General features: G+C 38.4%; 1 protein-coding gene across 1 annotated transcript in view; it reads right to left on the bottom strand.

Moving 5' to 3' along the window:
• Positions 1-4,865: 4,865 nt before the first annotated feature.
• stab1 (stabilin 1) overlaps positions 4,866-12,701 on the bottom strand; it is a gene marked incomplete at its 5' end in the record, with an annotated part of 62,034 nt that continues 54,198 nt past the window's right edge. Inside the window, 8 exons of the mRNA XM_080846104.1 lie at positions 4,866-4,995; positions 6,815-6,919; positions 7,117-7,263; positions 7,520-7,630; positions 10,778-10,927; positions 11,060-11,179; positions 11,864-11,970; positions 12,123-12,288. Of these exons, the coding sequence (XP_080702230.1) occupies positions 4,948-4,995; positions 6,815-6,919; positions 7,117-7,263; positions 7,520-7,630; positions 10,778-10,927; positions 11,060-11,179; positions 11,864-11,970; positions 12,123-12,288 (954 nt within the window). The 3' untranslated portion in view covers positions 4,866-4,947. The remainder of the gene's footprint in view (positions 4,996-6,814; positions 6,920-7,116; positions 7,264-7,519; positions 7,631-10,777; positions 10,928-11,059; positions 11,180-11,863; positions 11,971-12,122; positions 12,289-12,701) is intronic.

Genomic DNA, 12,701 nt, shown 5'->3' with positions numbered 1-12,701 from the left:
CGGCTGTAAAAGTGTGTAATTTCCGATGTTGGACGGAGTTCTAATTTCATATTAAATGTAATTAGGTGGTGGTCCGAGAGGGTAGTATTTTGGGGTAGGGCTATAGGGCGGTCAATTTCTAGGCCATGTGTTAATACAAGGTCAATGGTGTGATTATGGTAGTGAGTTGGTGTGTTTACATGCTGTGAGAACCCGATAGATCAGATTTCTTGTTTAAAACAGACCAAATATGACAAATCAAATATGGCTTCATGGTTGCCTAGCCTATGTATCGTTCCATTCTTTCGATTGGTTACATGTCAGGCGCATACGGTATCTGTTGTATTAATAATCTGGCTATCTATCTGATTCACAAGCTAAACAGTAGGCCCTGACCATATTAGAGTGCCCTCCAGAACTATTGGCACCCTTATTTAATAGGAGCTGATGAAAATTCCCCTGTTCATCGAATGTTTTTACAAAATATAAGTTCCAAAAGTCTCAGGTTATCAAAAACAGATGCATGTCCGTTGTAATTGTTGGCGCTCCTTCATTTAATATTTTGTGCAAACCCTTTTTGCCATCTGAACAGCACTGAGTCTTCTCTTGTAATGTTTAAAACTTGAGAACAGAGAGGAAGGGATTTTTCTACTACTCGCAAAATCTCTCCAGATCTCTTCTTGAGCTCTAGAAGCTTTTGTGTTCATTTGACCATTTCTTGGGTGAATTTTGATGAATAGTTGTCCTGCTGGAAGATCCAACCACGACCAAGCTTAGCTTCTTGGCGAGCATCCAGATTTTGTTTGAAAATCACCAGGTACATCCTGAAATTTACAATGTCATGTTAACAATACTGCCAGTGCGTTTGGAGGAGAAACAGCCACACAGCATCACAGATCCTCCACCATATTTAATGCTTGGTATTAGGAGCTTTTCTCTGTCGCCATCTTTATGGTGGCACGGTGGCTCAGGTGCTTGCACTGGCGCCTCACAGCAAGAAGGTCATGAGTTCTATTTCCGCATGGGGCGCTGTTGGCTCTGGGGGGCAGGTCCTCCCCAGACCTTCAGTGCTCAGGTGGGCTATCTCCCGGGCCTTTCTGTGTGGAGTTTGCATGTTCTCCCCGTGTTCACAAGGGGTTTCCTCCACTAAGAACCCCAACACATGTCCATCCCTGACCAAAGATGGACAGTTCACTTCACCTGGTCTCCGGGCGCTACAAGCTGCCCACTGCTCCTGGGGGGTCCTTGAGGAAAGACGGTCCAGGATGGGAAAAAGCAGAAAATAAATCCACCGTCTTAATTATTATTATTATTCCTATGCCAAACCAACCCTGAGCATTTAGAATCAAAGCATCACTCTTGTCACTCTATATCATGTGATATGTTGTTGATACTGATGCAGCACCCACATTACTGGTCATTCTTCTTGGGTGCCTAAAGTGACCAGGGTTCCTTAACCCTAATCCGGCTTGTTATCCTGGGGGGCTCTCCCATTCCCATCCCATAACCTTGGTTTGTATCTAATTCCTACCTATATTCCGACCCGGGTCCATACGCCCGATGGGGTTGGATACCCTGTGGTCTTGACTTTGTCAAGGTCTATCTTAACCTGGCACCATAATCTTATCATGATCACATAAATATTACATACTTTATACATCAGCATACAGTAAGATTAAATGTAAAGCTCCTACTTTTAGCATTTATCTGAACATATCAGAATTGCCAATCTGCCATTTATAGACTTCTTACACTATTTTAATGCAGCTGATGGTGATGGTTGGCAATATGTTGGTTGAAAGCAGCAGCTGTAGAATATAAACAATTGAGATTTGCAGCTTTGTTGAAAACACAGTTTTCATGGATTCACAGCAGTCATTTGGTTTTAAAAATTGGCTCAATGTATTTCTGTATAATTATGTACATGCACACTAGGAGCCCCTGTTGCTTTTCTCTTGTCTTTCCACATCTTCTCTTTAGGTGTGCTGGCAGATGTGATTGTTTCCCCCTCCTCCAATGCTTACAGTGTTAGCCAAAGACAGCGGTTTCAGTGTAGCTGTGTGTTTCGTCTTAATGGACGATCTTGTGTGATTGATTGACTTCAGAAATTTGACCTTTGGATTGTGTACTAAACTGTATATGGGTGGTTGACATATTTGGCTGAAAAATGTTTTTTTTTTTTTAAATCTCAAATGCAAGTCATGGAACTCATAGGGTTATATTCTACTAACTCTTATATTTCCAAATATACAGCCGCGGAAAAAATTAAGAGACCACTTCAAAATTATCAGTTTCTCTGGTTTTACTATTTATTGGTATGTGTTAAAAGTAAAATGTACATTTTTGTTTTATTCTATAACCTACTGGCAACATTCCTACCAAATTTCAAATAAAAATATTGTCATTTAGATCATTTATTTGCAGAAAAATGACAATTGGTCAAAATAGCAAAAAGGATGCAGTGTCTTCAGATCTCGAATAATGCAAAGAAAACAATCTCATATTCATTTTTAAACTACACAATACTAATGCTTTAGCTTAGGAAGAGTTCAGAAATCAATATTTGGTGGAATAACCTTGATTTAAAATCACAACTTTCATGTGACTTGGCATGCTCTCCACCAGTCTTTCACATTGCCGTTGGGTGACTTTATGCTACTCCTGGCGCAAGAATTCAAGCAGCTCGGCTTCTTTTCATGGCTTGTGACCATCCATCTTCCTCTTGATCACATTTCAGAGGTTTTTTATGGGATTCAGGTCTCGAAATTGGGCTGGCCATGACAGGGTCCTGATCTGGTGGTACTCCATCCACACCTTTACTGGCCTGGCTGTGTGGCATGGAGCATTGCCCTGCTGGAAAAAACACTTCTCAGAGTTGGGGAACATTGTCAGAGCAAAAGGAAGCAAGTTTTTCTTCCGGGACAACATTGTCCTTTGCCTGGCTGAGGTTTGTAAAAGACCATAAGGATTGAACCAAAGCGGACTGGAGGTTCTTCTAAGTTCGTCTTCTCTGATGAGTCCAATTTCACAGTAGGTGCAAGACTCTGTGGCTTGTAGGCCTCTCCAGGTCTCCGTCTAACCATCAGACGACCATGTGTTGGGCAAAGCTGAAAATTGGACTCATCAGAGAAGACGAACTTAGAAGAACCTCCAGTCCGCTTTGGTTCAATCCTTATGGTCTTTTACAAACCTCAGCCAGGCAAAGTACAACGTTGTCCCGGAAGAAAAACTCCTCCCCTTTCCGTTTTTTCTCTTGATATCTGTAAATAGATAAATTCAATCATGTACACAAGCATTTCAGAAACATACACAGCAAAAATAATCAGATTAATAATGTATTGCATTTACTCCTTTTGCATTCAAGAGTGAATGAGTGAGTCTGCATGCATGTCTGAGTGAGTGAATCAGCATAGAGTGAGCGAGTGTGTGTGTGTGTGCCTGCTCATGCAAGCGCTTGTATATCTATCTGTAGAGCTTTCTTTGAGTCGAGTTGTTCAAGTTGAACAAGTTGAACAAGTCAACTTGTTCTCAATATAACTGTACATTAACATAGGCTATTTGATGCAGCACCCTGCTTCACGATCAATGAGTTAAATGTTTCCTTTACTTTACTCGTCTTTTACATAGGACCTCCTCTCTCCTTACAGCGTCTGCATTCAATCTCTCCCTGTATTTTTTTTCTTTCTGTACTCGCCATCTCTAGAAATCTGCCTCAAACTGAAAAATAAATCAATAAAGAAAAACATTTGAGTGACAAAATGCTGTAGTTTAACATGGATTCAGCTTGAAAATGGGATTCTAAGGAAGTAGGGATTCGCCAAATTGAGTTGGTGCATATATATTAAATGTGTGAATAATATAGTTTTAAAGTGTCCTTGTGTCCTTGTGTTAAAAGGATGAAATATTCAATAAACTTTAGTATTAGCAATACAATATATTTCTAAGAGCATTATTTATATATTTAAATGCAGTTAATTTCATATAGTGTGACAAAATAATCATATGGTGTGACAAGAAAACTCTGTCACACCATATGATGTTATGTCACACCATATGAGGTTTCATGTACTTAGCATGACATTAAGCAATGTGCTTTTATGCTAACATCCTAAACCCATGCTAACTACAATATGACAATATAGTTTTATAGTTTTAAAGGTTTTAAAAGTAATTTCATTCGGCATTTTTGTGTAAAATGCGTCACACCAAAAGTATACTTGATTTTTAAAAAAATATGAAGAGAAAAATCTCACCTTGAAACTTTCAGTGTCCTTCTGAAGTGTTGTTCGTCCTCTTGAAAGAAGGAGGAACCCCACTCCCCAAAGGTCTCCAAACAATTGCCCGTTTAAATTAAGGAATATGGCGTCACACCATATGACATACATTTTTGGGACAAAATGTTTTCAGGGTGGCTTCAAAATATTATGCTTGAACTTTTAGTCAAGTAGACTCACAAGTAGACATCTGGGTTAACAATATATGATTGAATTAACAGAAAATGTATTCATTTTCTTGATTTTATTCAAAACCTAAATTTGTGAAATGTGACCGGGACAGTCACGCCATATGAGCTTTTACTGGTTTGGCTGAAAATTGTGAAAAAATGAAAGACTAATCCCATTAATGTTCTGTATGTTCACAAAATACAGCACTTTCTAAACAATATCACCATGATTTTTTACATGTTTTTCAATAATTTACTTGTCTTTGACACAATGGACAAAAAAAGGGCCATGTCATGTCAACCACCCATATATTGTTATTACTGCAAATACTGTCAATTTGTTGCCACCTGTGTCCATGTATGCCTTTACACAAAGTGAATGATACTATGGTTGCAGTATGAAGTTTTATTAAGATTCCAGCAGTCCATCCAAAGTTTCTCACTCTCTAAGCATTCTGTAACACATAAGTATGTGTTCCTGAAGTCTCCTTTGTATTTGCAGAAATGGTATGGCTGTATTTGAATTATTCAAGGGGGTTTTGTGGTTCAGCAGGCTCCTTGGTGGTTTGATCCTGAAAATGCAAAACCGTGTCAATGTCTTTGCCAAAGTAGAGACTGTTTCAAAGACAAAGGTCATATCTACAAATGATGCTTGGTAAAAAGAAATATGATTTATGTATTCTTTGTATTTAAATTATGTTTTAGTTAGATTTATAAATGTAAAACAATCATTCAACAATAGACAGAAAAAACACAAAATTCCGGACAGTAATAAAATGAGCACATGCAAGGTTCTAAACTAGGGCTTGCATACATGCGCCACATATCTGTTGTATTTTGAGCCTGCTGTGAGGCATAAACATGCTGCAAATGGCAAGAAATATAGCCAGCAGGTTTGTGCAGGCACAGTCTATGGCCTTAATTTATAAAATGTACTTACGCACATATTTGATCTCAGAGTGTGCGTGCGATCAAATCCACGTCAAAGTCAGATTTCTAAAAAACGTCTTAGGCGTGGGAAAGGACATATCTCTACGTCTGGTTCTAGTTCGCGTAAGTATATTTCCTTGTGGCAATACTGGAGTACTGCAGGAATTCAGAACTCTCCGAGCGCCAACAGCCGACACGCGGTTTCATCATTAGGGCTAATGGTGAAATGCCAAATTAATGTTTCGCTCAATAAAATCAATTAATAATACTAATAGAATAATTCACACATGAATGAGATTCACGTCTAAAAGGTATTCCGTTTTAATTTCACAAGTGTAAAACATTTCGCTCAAACTATAGCCTATAAAAAGTCTAATAGTGGCTTAGTTTTCAGTAGGAGATATGGCTGCATTGGTGTTGTTAGAGGATATTGCCAACTGCGCAATAAGTAGAGAAAGGGTTTTTTCGTGATCGCACAGACTTTTTGACACAGGATGATGTATGGCTGATAAGCAGGTACCGCCTGCCGAGAGAGTTGTGCCCAAATGGCCTCTCGCCTACAGAGGCGCACCAGATGCAACCAGGTCATACACGTTCAGGTTTTGTCTGTTCTTGGATTCCTGACCAGTCGAGCAATCCCCGTCATCATTAAGCAGAATTTTGCCCGATGTTCTTCGCAGTATTATTCCTCTATATGTCCGCAATTTATTAGATTTCCATACAGTGCCCATTAACAGCAAAATGTGAAAGAGGATTCCCTGCGTAAAACAGCGTTCCCAATGTATTCTCATCCAGATTGCGCACACTCAGACAGCCTAGGGAGCCCGCTTTAATACAGCACATGCCCGTGCGCGGTCGGTAGTGTAGCGCACCAAAGCCATGGCGCTGCTGCCGCAGGTGCTTCGGAGACGTATCTACTACATGTCACATACTTTGCTTTTGCCAGTACGCCACCTGGCAGGCTTTCCAACAATGTTTTGGCCCGCATCTGCTCTTCCATCAGCAGAACGTCGATGTCAGCCTCACTATAATTCTTCTGTTTACATGTTTCTTTCTCGCTTGCCATTGTCACAGAGTTTGTGCATTGTGCATGCTAATTAGATTAAATGTGAGGGCGGAGATTCAGTTGCGCACAATTCCACGATCATTTGTGATTTATATTGTGTGTACATTCGTTTTCTGTGGATCTCACTTACGACCATTTCAGAAAATGTCTTAGACAAAATGAAGGATGGTTTCTACGCACCTTTTTATAAATGAGGCCCTATGCCTCGTCTAACAAAGTATAAATTGAGCTTCCCTCAGTTACTCAAAGAGTTGACAGATACGTGTTCCTTGGTTGGCATTGTGGGGGAAAACACAGAACTAAAACACTTACAAATAAAAAATCTCAAATTGACAATCTCTTTATGTAATAAAGGCCGCGTCTTTTTTTAAGCAACACATGATGTAAGAACTTACTCCAAATGGTTCTGCAAAGGCTGTATAGCCACTGTAGCAGGGGTTTGGAATGGAAACCAGAGCAGGGTTGGTGCCCTCTGATGAAGTACCACCTTCGTCTTCATTCTGTGATTTAACATGAAACATGAAAAACCCTGATGATGTGAAACACCACTCCTTTTGTGGGCAAACTGCAGATTGCGTACAGAAAATGAGTTTTTTCCAGATCACTTGAGAATTAATATTACATCACATTATTTCATCATAGTTCACATCTCAATAAGATAAAAAGCAGAGAGGAAACAGTGATGGTGATCATTTACCTTGAAAAACTGGAAGCGGAAAGCATCATTCTTGCGCCTGAACACATAGTATGCCATACCAATAGCAGCAAGAAGGACAAAGAGAGTGACCAGGATGGGGACACCATAGGCCCCTCCAGACTGAGAAGTAGAGGGAGACGGTTCCACCTGCAGATGAACAATCAAAAACTTTGAGAAAATGTTTTGACTTGAAGAGAGGGTTCTTTCCTTCTTAAAATATTTTAGCAAGTTTACTTATGAAAGAAATAGCAGAAAGGCCATGCTTCCAATAACTTTAAAATGCCCGGACACAGACATTATCACTGTTTCGATATCATTTTTCATCTTTTTTCTAGAACTTGACCAGTTTGGCCAACAGTGCAAATACTTCACATGTATCTTGGAAATCTTGGTAATCACTTACAGTTTGGGGAGGTGCTTTAAGTGGTCCTTCAATAATGTGGATAACACCATTCATGGCTGGAATGTCCCACTCTAAAATCCTTCTCTTGTCGACAAGTTTAGGTTTGGCATTCTTATAAATAGAAACACAATTCTTATAAGATACTGATATGTGCTAACACACATACATAACTGCTTTCTAGAATCGTTTTGCTAGAAATCAGGAAATCAAATGAAGGAATTTTTTAAATAATCATTCCATAATCACATTTGATGACTGCAGTTTCCTTAATTCTTAAAGTTGTAATAAGATTGCTTCTGATTTATGTCATTTTAGTTTTTTATGTTATTTTTTCAGTGATTGGTTACTAAACGGAAAATAACAAAGGAGCTGGACAAGGAAACACAAAATCCAAAGATAAAACGAGGTTCAATAGCAGGTTCTGAAGGAAAAGACACCAGCCTATAGTTGTACATTTCTGCGTCTGGGTCTCAATACAAGCATTAGAGGTGAACTAAGGATCCAATTAAACCCTGTCTTTTATTCTTAAAATCCTGGGTCAGATGGTTTTAAAACTGCTGACTGAGGTGCTTGACAATTATATGAAATATTTCACAGACAAAGGCAAAGTCTGAAATATTTCAATCTGGTTTTCACCATTGTTAGTAGGGGTGTGCAAAAAAAATCGATTCACAATCGTATCGCGATTCAAGTGCTCCCGATTCAGAATCGTTTCATAGAATTCCAAAAATCGATTCATAAATCTTTTTTTTTTAAGATTAACGTTCTTTTTGGCTTCGCAAACTGTGTAGTAGGCTAACGTTACGGTTTGAGTGATGGTGAGCGCGATACGGCGAAATGGTTGATAAAAAGCTTCTGAATAGAAAGTTTACCTTTAAAAGTTGTGTTGTGCAAAAGAAGCAAGCTTCACTGTTGTCTGAAAATGTCAACAAGCAGCTGGCTGAAAGCACAGAAGTAGTAGGCTTACCTTTTATTGGTAACCTTACTGTTACGGTTCATTGTTTTTGAAATAAGAGGCCTGACTTCTATGTTCACAGCAAACTTGGAAAAAAGAAAATATTAAGCTATGGTTTAACTGCCCTATAGGCTGAGTCTGAAATGTGCACTTTATAATTTTATTTTGTACCGCCCTGTTTGGCAATGTTATTTTTCAATAAAATAAAACATTGAATAAAGCAAGCCAATCCACTTTTCCATGATAAGAGCATAAAAATTAAATTTGCGATGAATTCATTTGCGATTAATCGCGATTCATTTTGAGTTAACTATGACAAAAATGCGATTAATCGCTATTAAATATTGTAATCGTTTGACAGCACTAACATTTACATACTGTGAATCCATTTTTTTGAATCGAGAATCGTTTTTGAATCGAAAATCGATTTTGAATCGATTCGTGAGCCTAAAAATCGGTATCGAATCGAATCGTGACATTTTCTGAACCGTGCACCCCTAATTGTTAGAGCACATAAACAGCCTGTATTATCTCCAATACCTGTGTCTGAAGGCTAGACCCCTAAACTGTCAAATGTTTCTTTGATGAATTTGCTGAATAAAATTATTCTATGAAATAAAAAGTTGTTATCAACATAATAACCCTGAGTTATCAATCTGTTGACTAAACTTTCTTGTTTATAAAAGTAATAAAAGTATAATATACAGTGGGGAAAATAAGTATTTGAACCCTTGGCGATTTCACAAATTTGGCCACTTGCAAAGAAATGTGTGAACTATAATTGTAATGGTAGGTGTATATTAACAGTGAGAAACAGAATATCAACAAAAAAATCCAGAAAAATGCATTTTATAACATTTATGACTTTATTTGCATTTGATGCAAAAAATAAGTATTTGACCCCTAGCAAAACTGACTGACAAAAATGACTTAGTACTTGGTGGAATAACCCTTATTGGCAAGCACAGACGTCAGATGTTTCTTATAGTTGGTCACCAGGTTTGCACACATCTCAGGAGGGATTTTGGTCCACTCCTCTTTGCAGATCCTCTCCAAATCTTTAAGGTTGCGTTTTCAATGGGAGGGAATGAGGGAATGAGGTTCAAGCCCAATATTCCACGTTACATGGCCCGCATCCATAGTCCCCTTGATGCGGTCGAGTCGTCCTGTACCCTTGGCAGAGAAACAGCCCCAAAGCATAATGTTTCCACCTCCATGCTTGATGGTGGGTATGATGTACTCTTGGGGTCATATTCAGCATCCCTCCCCCTGTCAAACATGGCAAGTCGAGTTGATGCCAAAGAGCTTGATTTTGGTATCATCTGACCACATTCTGTCTCCCAATCCTCCTTAGAATCATTCAAGTGTGCAATGGCAAACTTCAGATGGCCCTGTACACGCGCTTCCTTGACCAGGGGGACCTTGCGAGTGCTGCAGTACTTAAAAAAAATTACGGCGTGGTGTGTTGCTAATGGTTTTCTTGGTGACTGTGGTCCCAGCTGCCTTGAGATCATTCACAAGCTCCCCCTGTGTAGTTCTGGGGTTATTCTGCAACTTTCGAATGATCACTGATACCACACGAGGGGATATCTTGCATGGAGCCCCAGACCTAGAGCGATTAACATTTGTTTGGTGTTGCTTCCATTTACGAATAATCGCACCAATAGTTGTCTACTTCTCACCAAGCTGCTTGCCAATGGTTTTGTAGCCCATTCCAGCCTTGTGCAGGTCTACAATCTTATCTCTGACGTCCTTGGACAACTCTTTGGTCTTGCCCATGGTGGTGAGGTTGAAGGTGTGAAGTATGATTCTTTGGACAAGTTTCTTTTATAAACGTCACCAGTTGAGATCGGGTGTACCTTGTTAGACCTAATGAGGACTAATCTGTGTGCTTCTTGGGCACATAACTGGTCATTGTGAGCCAGCATTCTTGCTGTTTGCTTGGGGGTTCAAAAATGTATTTTTTGCATCAAATGCAAATAAAGTCATAAATGTTATAAAATGTCGTTTTCTGATTTTTTTTGTTGATATTCTGTTTGTCACTGTTAAAATACACCTACCAATACAATTCTAGATCACACATGTCTTTGCAAGTGGCCAAACTTGCGAAATCGGTAGGGGTTCAAATACCTATTTTCCCCACTGTAAGTATAATATTCTATCAAAGAAGTGTACATTTCTGAAGCTCTCTGCTACAGTGGTTAGATGCATACCACATTCCATCCCACGTGTGAGATTTCATCATTTATCTCAATTGGCTACAGTCTATTGCCATTTATGCATCTCAGGTCTGATGAACTCACATCAGACAGTGTTGCATTAGCTCGTGGCACCACTATAGTGAGATTGCAGCCAAGTCGTGAAGGGATGACCAAGTTGTCCGTCATATTGTTAAAGAAGTGGATGCTGTGGTTAATGGAGATGTGATACTCCATATCTCTCCAAGACAAAGTCTGTGAATTACACAAGAAATTAAACATTTAATAAACAACGTAAGCAGAATATAGATCCTACTGATCAAGATTACACACACACACACAAACACATCCACTTTTTAGATACGGTTATTAGGGAAACACAATTACCTCATTGACAGAGAATCCCTCATCAAGAGGCGCAAACAGTGTGGCAAAGGATGAGCTTGATAACAGGAAGTTCATTAGATTCTCTCCTTCCACGGCAGTGGTCGCGTACCTCAATATGCCCTTTTCAAAAACATAATGTTTATGTTACACTTTCACTTCACAAGCTGGAGCTAACATTTTGAAATTGTCTATACTTATACTTGGCTACATATGTACATTTATTCAAATAAGCTCATGTTGTAAATTTCACAAAATGAACATACTAATATGTTTTATGCCTTATTCACTAGACCACAGAATACAACTCACAGGTACACCTTCACATCGCCACCATTATCTATAGTTCCTTACATTTTCACCCAGAATAAGACATAAAACAAATGTTGTAGTCTATTTTAGCCAGAATTGTTATCATTCAAGATGACACACTTTTCTTGGATTACAGCATGGGCCTTTCTGGCACAGGCTCAGGGGCCCTAAAAACCCTTAGGGGCTTTATTGACATGACCATAAGGAAAAGTATTGCCAAAGCAAACTTGAGCATAACATATACATATCTGCTATATAAGGGATATTTTGTTGTGCATGTAGTTTTAATATCTACAGTGCCTATAAAAGGTATTTGTGTCAATTATTCTTCTACTTTTTTTGTCTTGCTTGTATTTACTTCTGTTTCTTCTGTGTTTATTTCAGTTTTTTTGCACTTATTTCTGTTACCATCTCATCTTTTTTTGTTTTGTTATAAATTTTTCAAATGTAAAGCAGTTTGGCCTGCATTACAGGCATATATGGTCATATACTTACAGCGTAAAAAGTGGAGAATTTCTCATTCATGGCTAGAACACTGGCCAGATTTCCATTACAAAAAATTCCATCTCCAACATAATCTTGTTTACAGAAACATTCAACATCTAGAAAGAAAAATGAAATATCTTGTTCATTATCCTCAATGTATCACCTTATTTGCTTAATGTATAACTTCATCTTTGCTTCTCACATTCTGAATGACATTGATGTTGGCTAAATATCAACTACACTTTTTCAACAAAAGCATTAGTTATACCTTGCATTCTGTAACAATAAGCATCATATGTGCTGCTTGTGTCTACTGGTTCTTTGTATAGAATAATGCCCACACGGTTGTCACCACATTTGACAGATGGAAATCTTATTGGATAGCCCACTTTCTTCCCATCCATCCAGCCTGCAACACACATATGCATACCAAGCTGGGGACAGAGATAATTAGAAGATTAGATAAAAAAAATATTGCCATACTAGAGAATAGTGTAGGTGTTATTGTGAAAGATAACTAAATTGCTACCTGAAACAAAGTAGATTTTCTTGTAAAAAATGTTAATGCTTCTGTACATACAATGATGATAGAATTTTTTCAGACATGTTATGAAAGTAAGACTTTTCAAGATATCTTTTGTAATCACTCTAAAGTGTAGAGTCATATTTTAGGTAGCATTACAGGGTATTTTCAGGAGAGCCCCAAAGAGAGGAGACAGCACATGACATTTATATTTATATCTGGAAAAGCATGTCAAATTATTTTATTTTCCTCAAATATTCAGACAACTAATCTTTGCAAAGTCTTTCAAGGTACAGTATTCTCAATTACTTGCTTTTCCAAGTC

The sequence above is a fragment of the Sprattus sprattus genome, assembly GCF_963457725.1.
Source record: "Sprattus sprattus genome assembly, chromosome: 10".
Taxonomy (NCBI): Eukaryota; Metazoa; Chordata; class Actinopteri; order Clupeiformes; family Clupeidae; genus Sprattus; species Sprattus sprattus.
The sequence above is the reverse complement of the archived record's forward strand: the minus strand, read 5'-3'. Positions and strand labels throughout refer to the sequence as shown.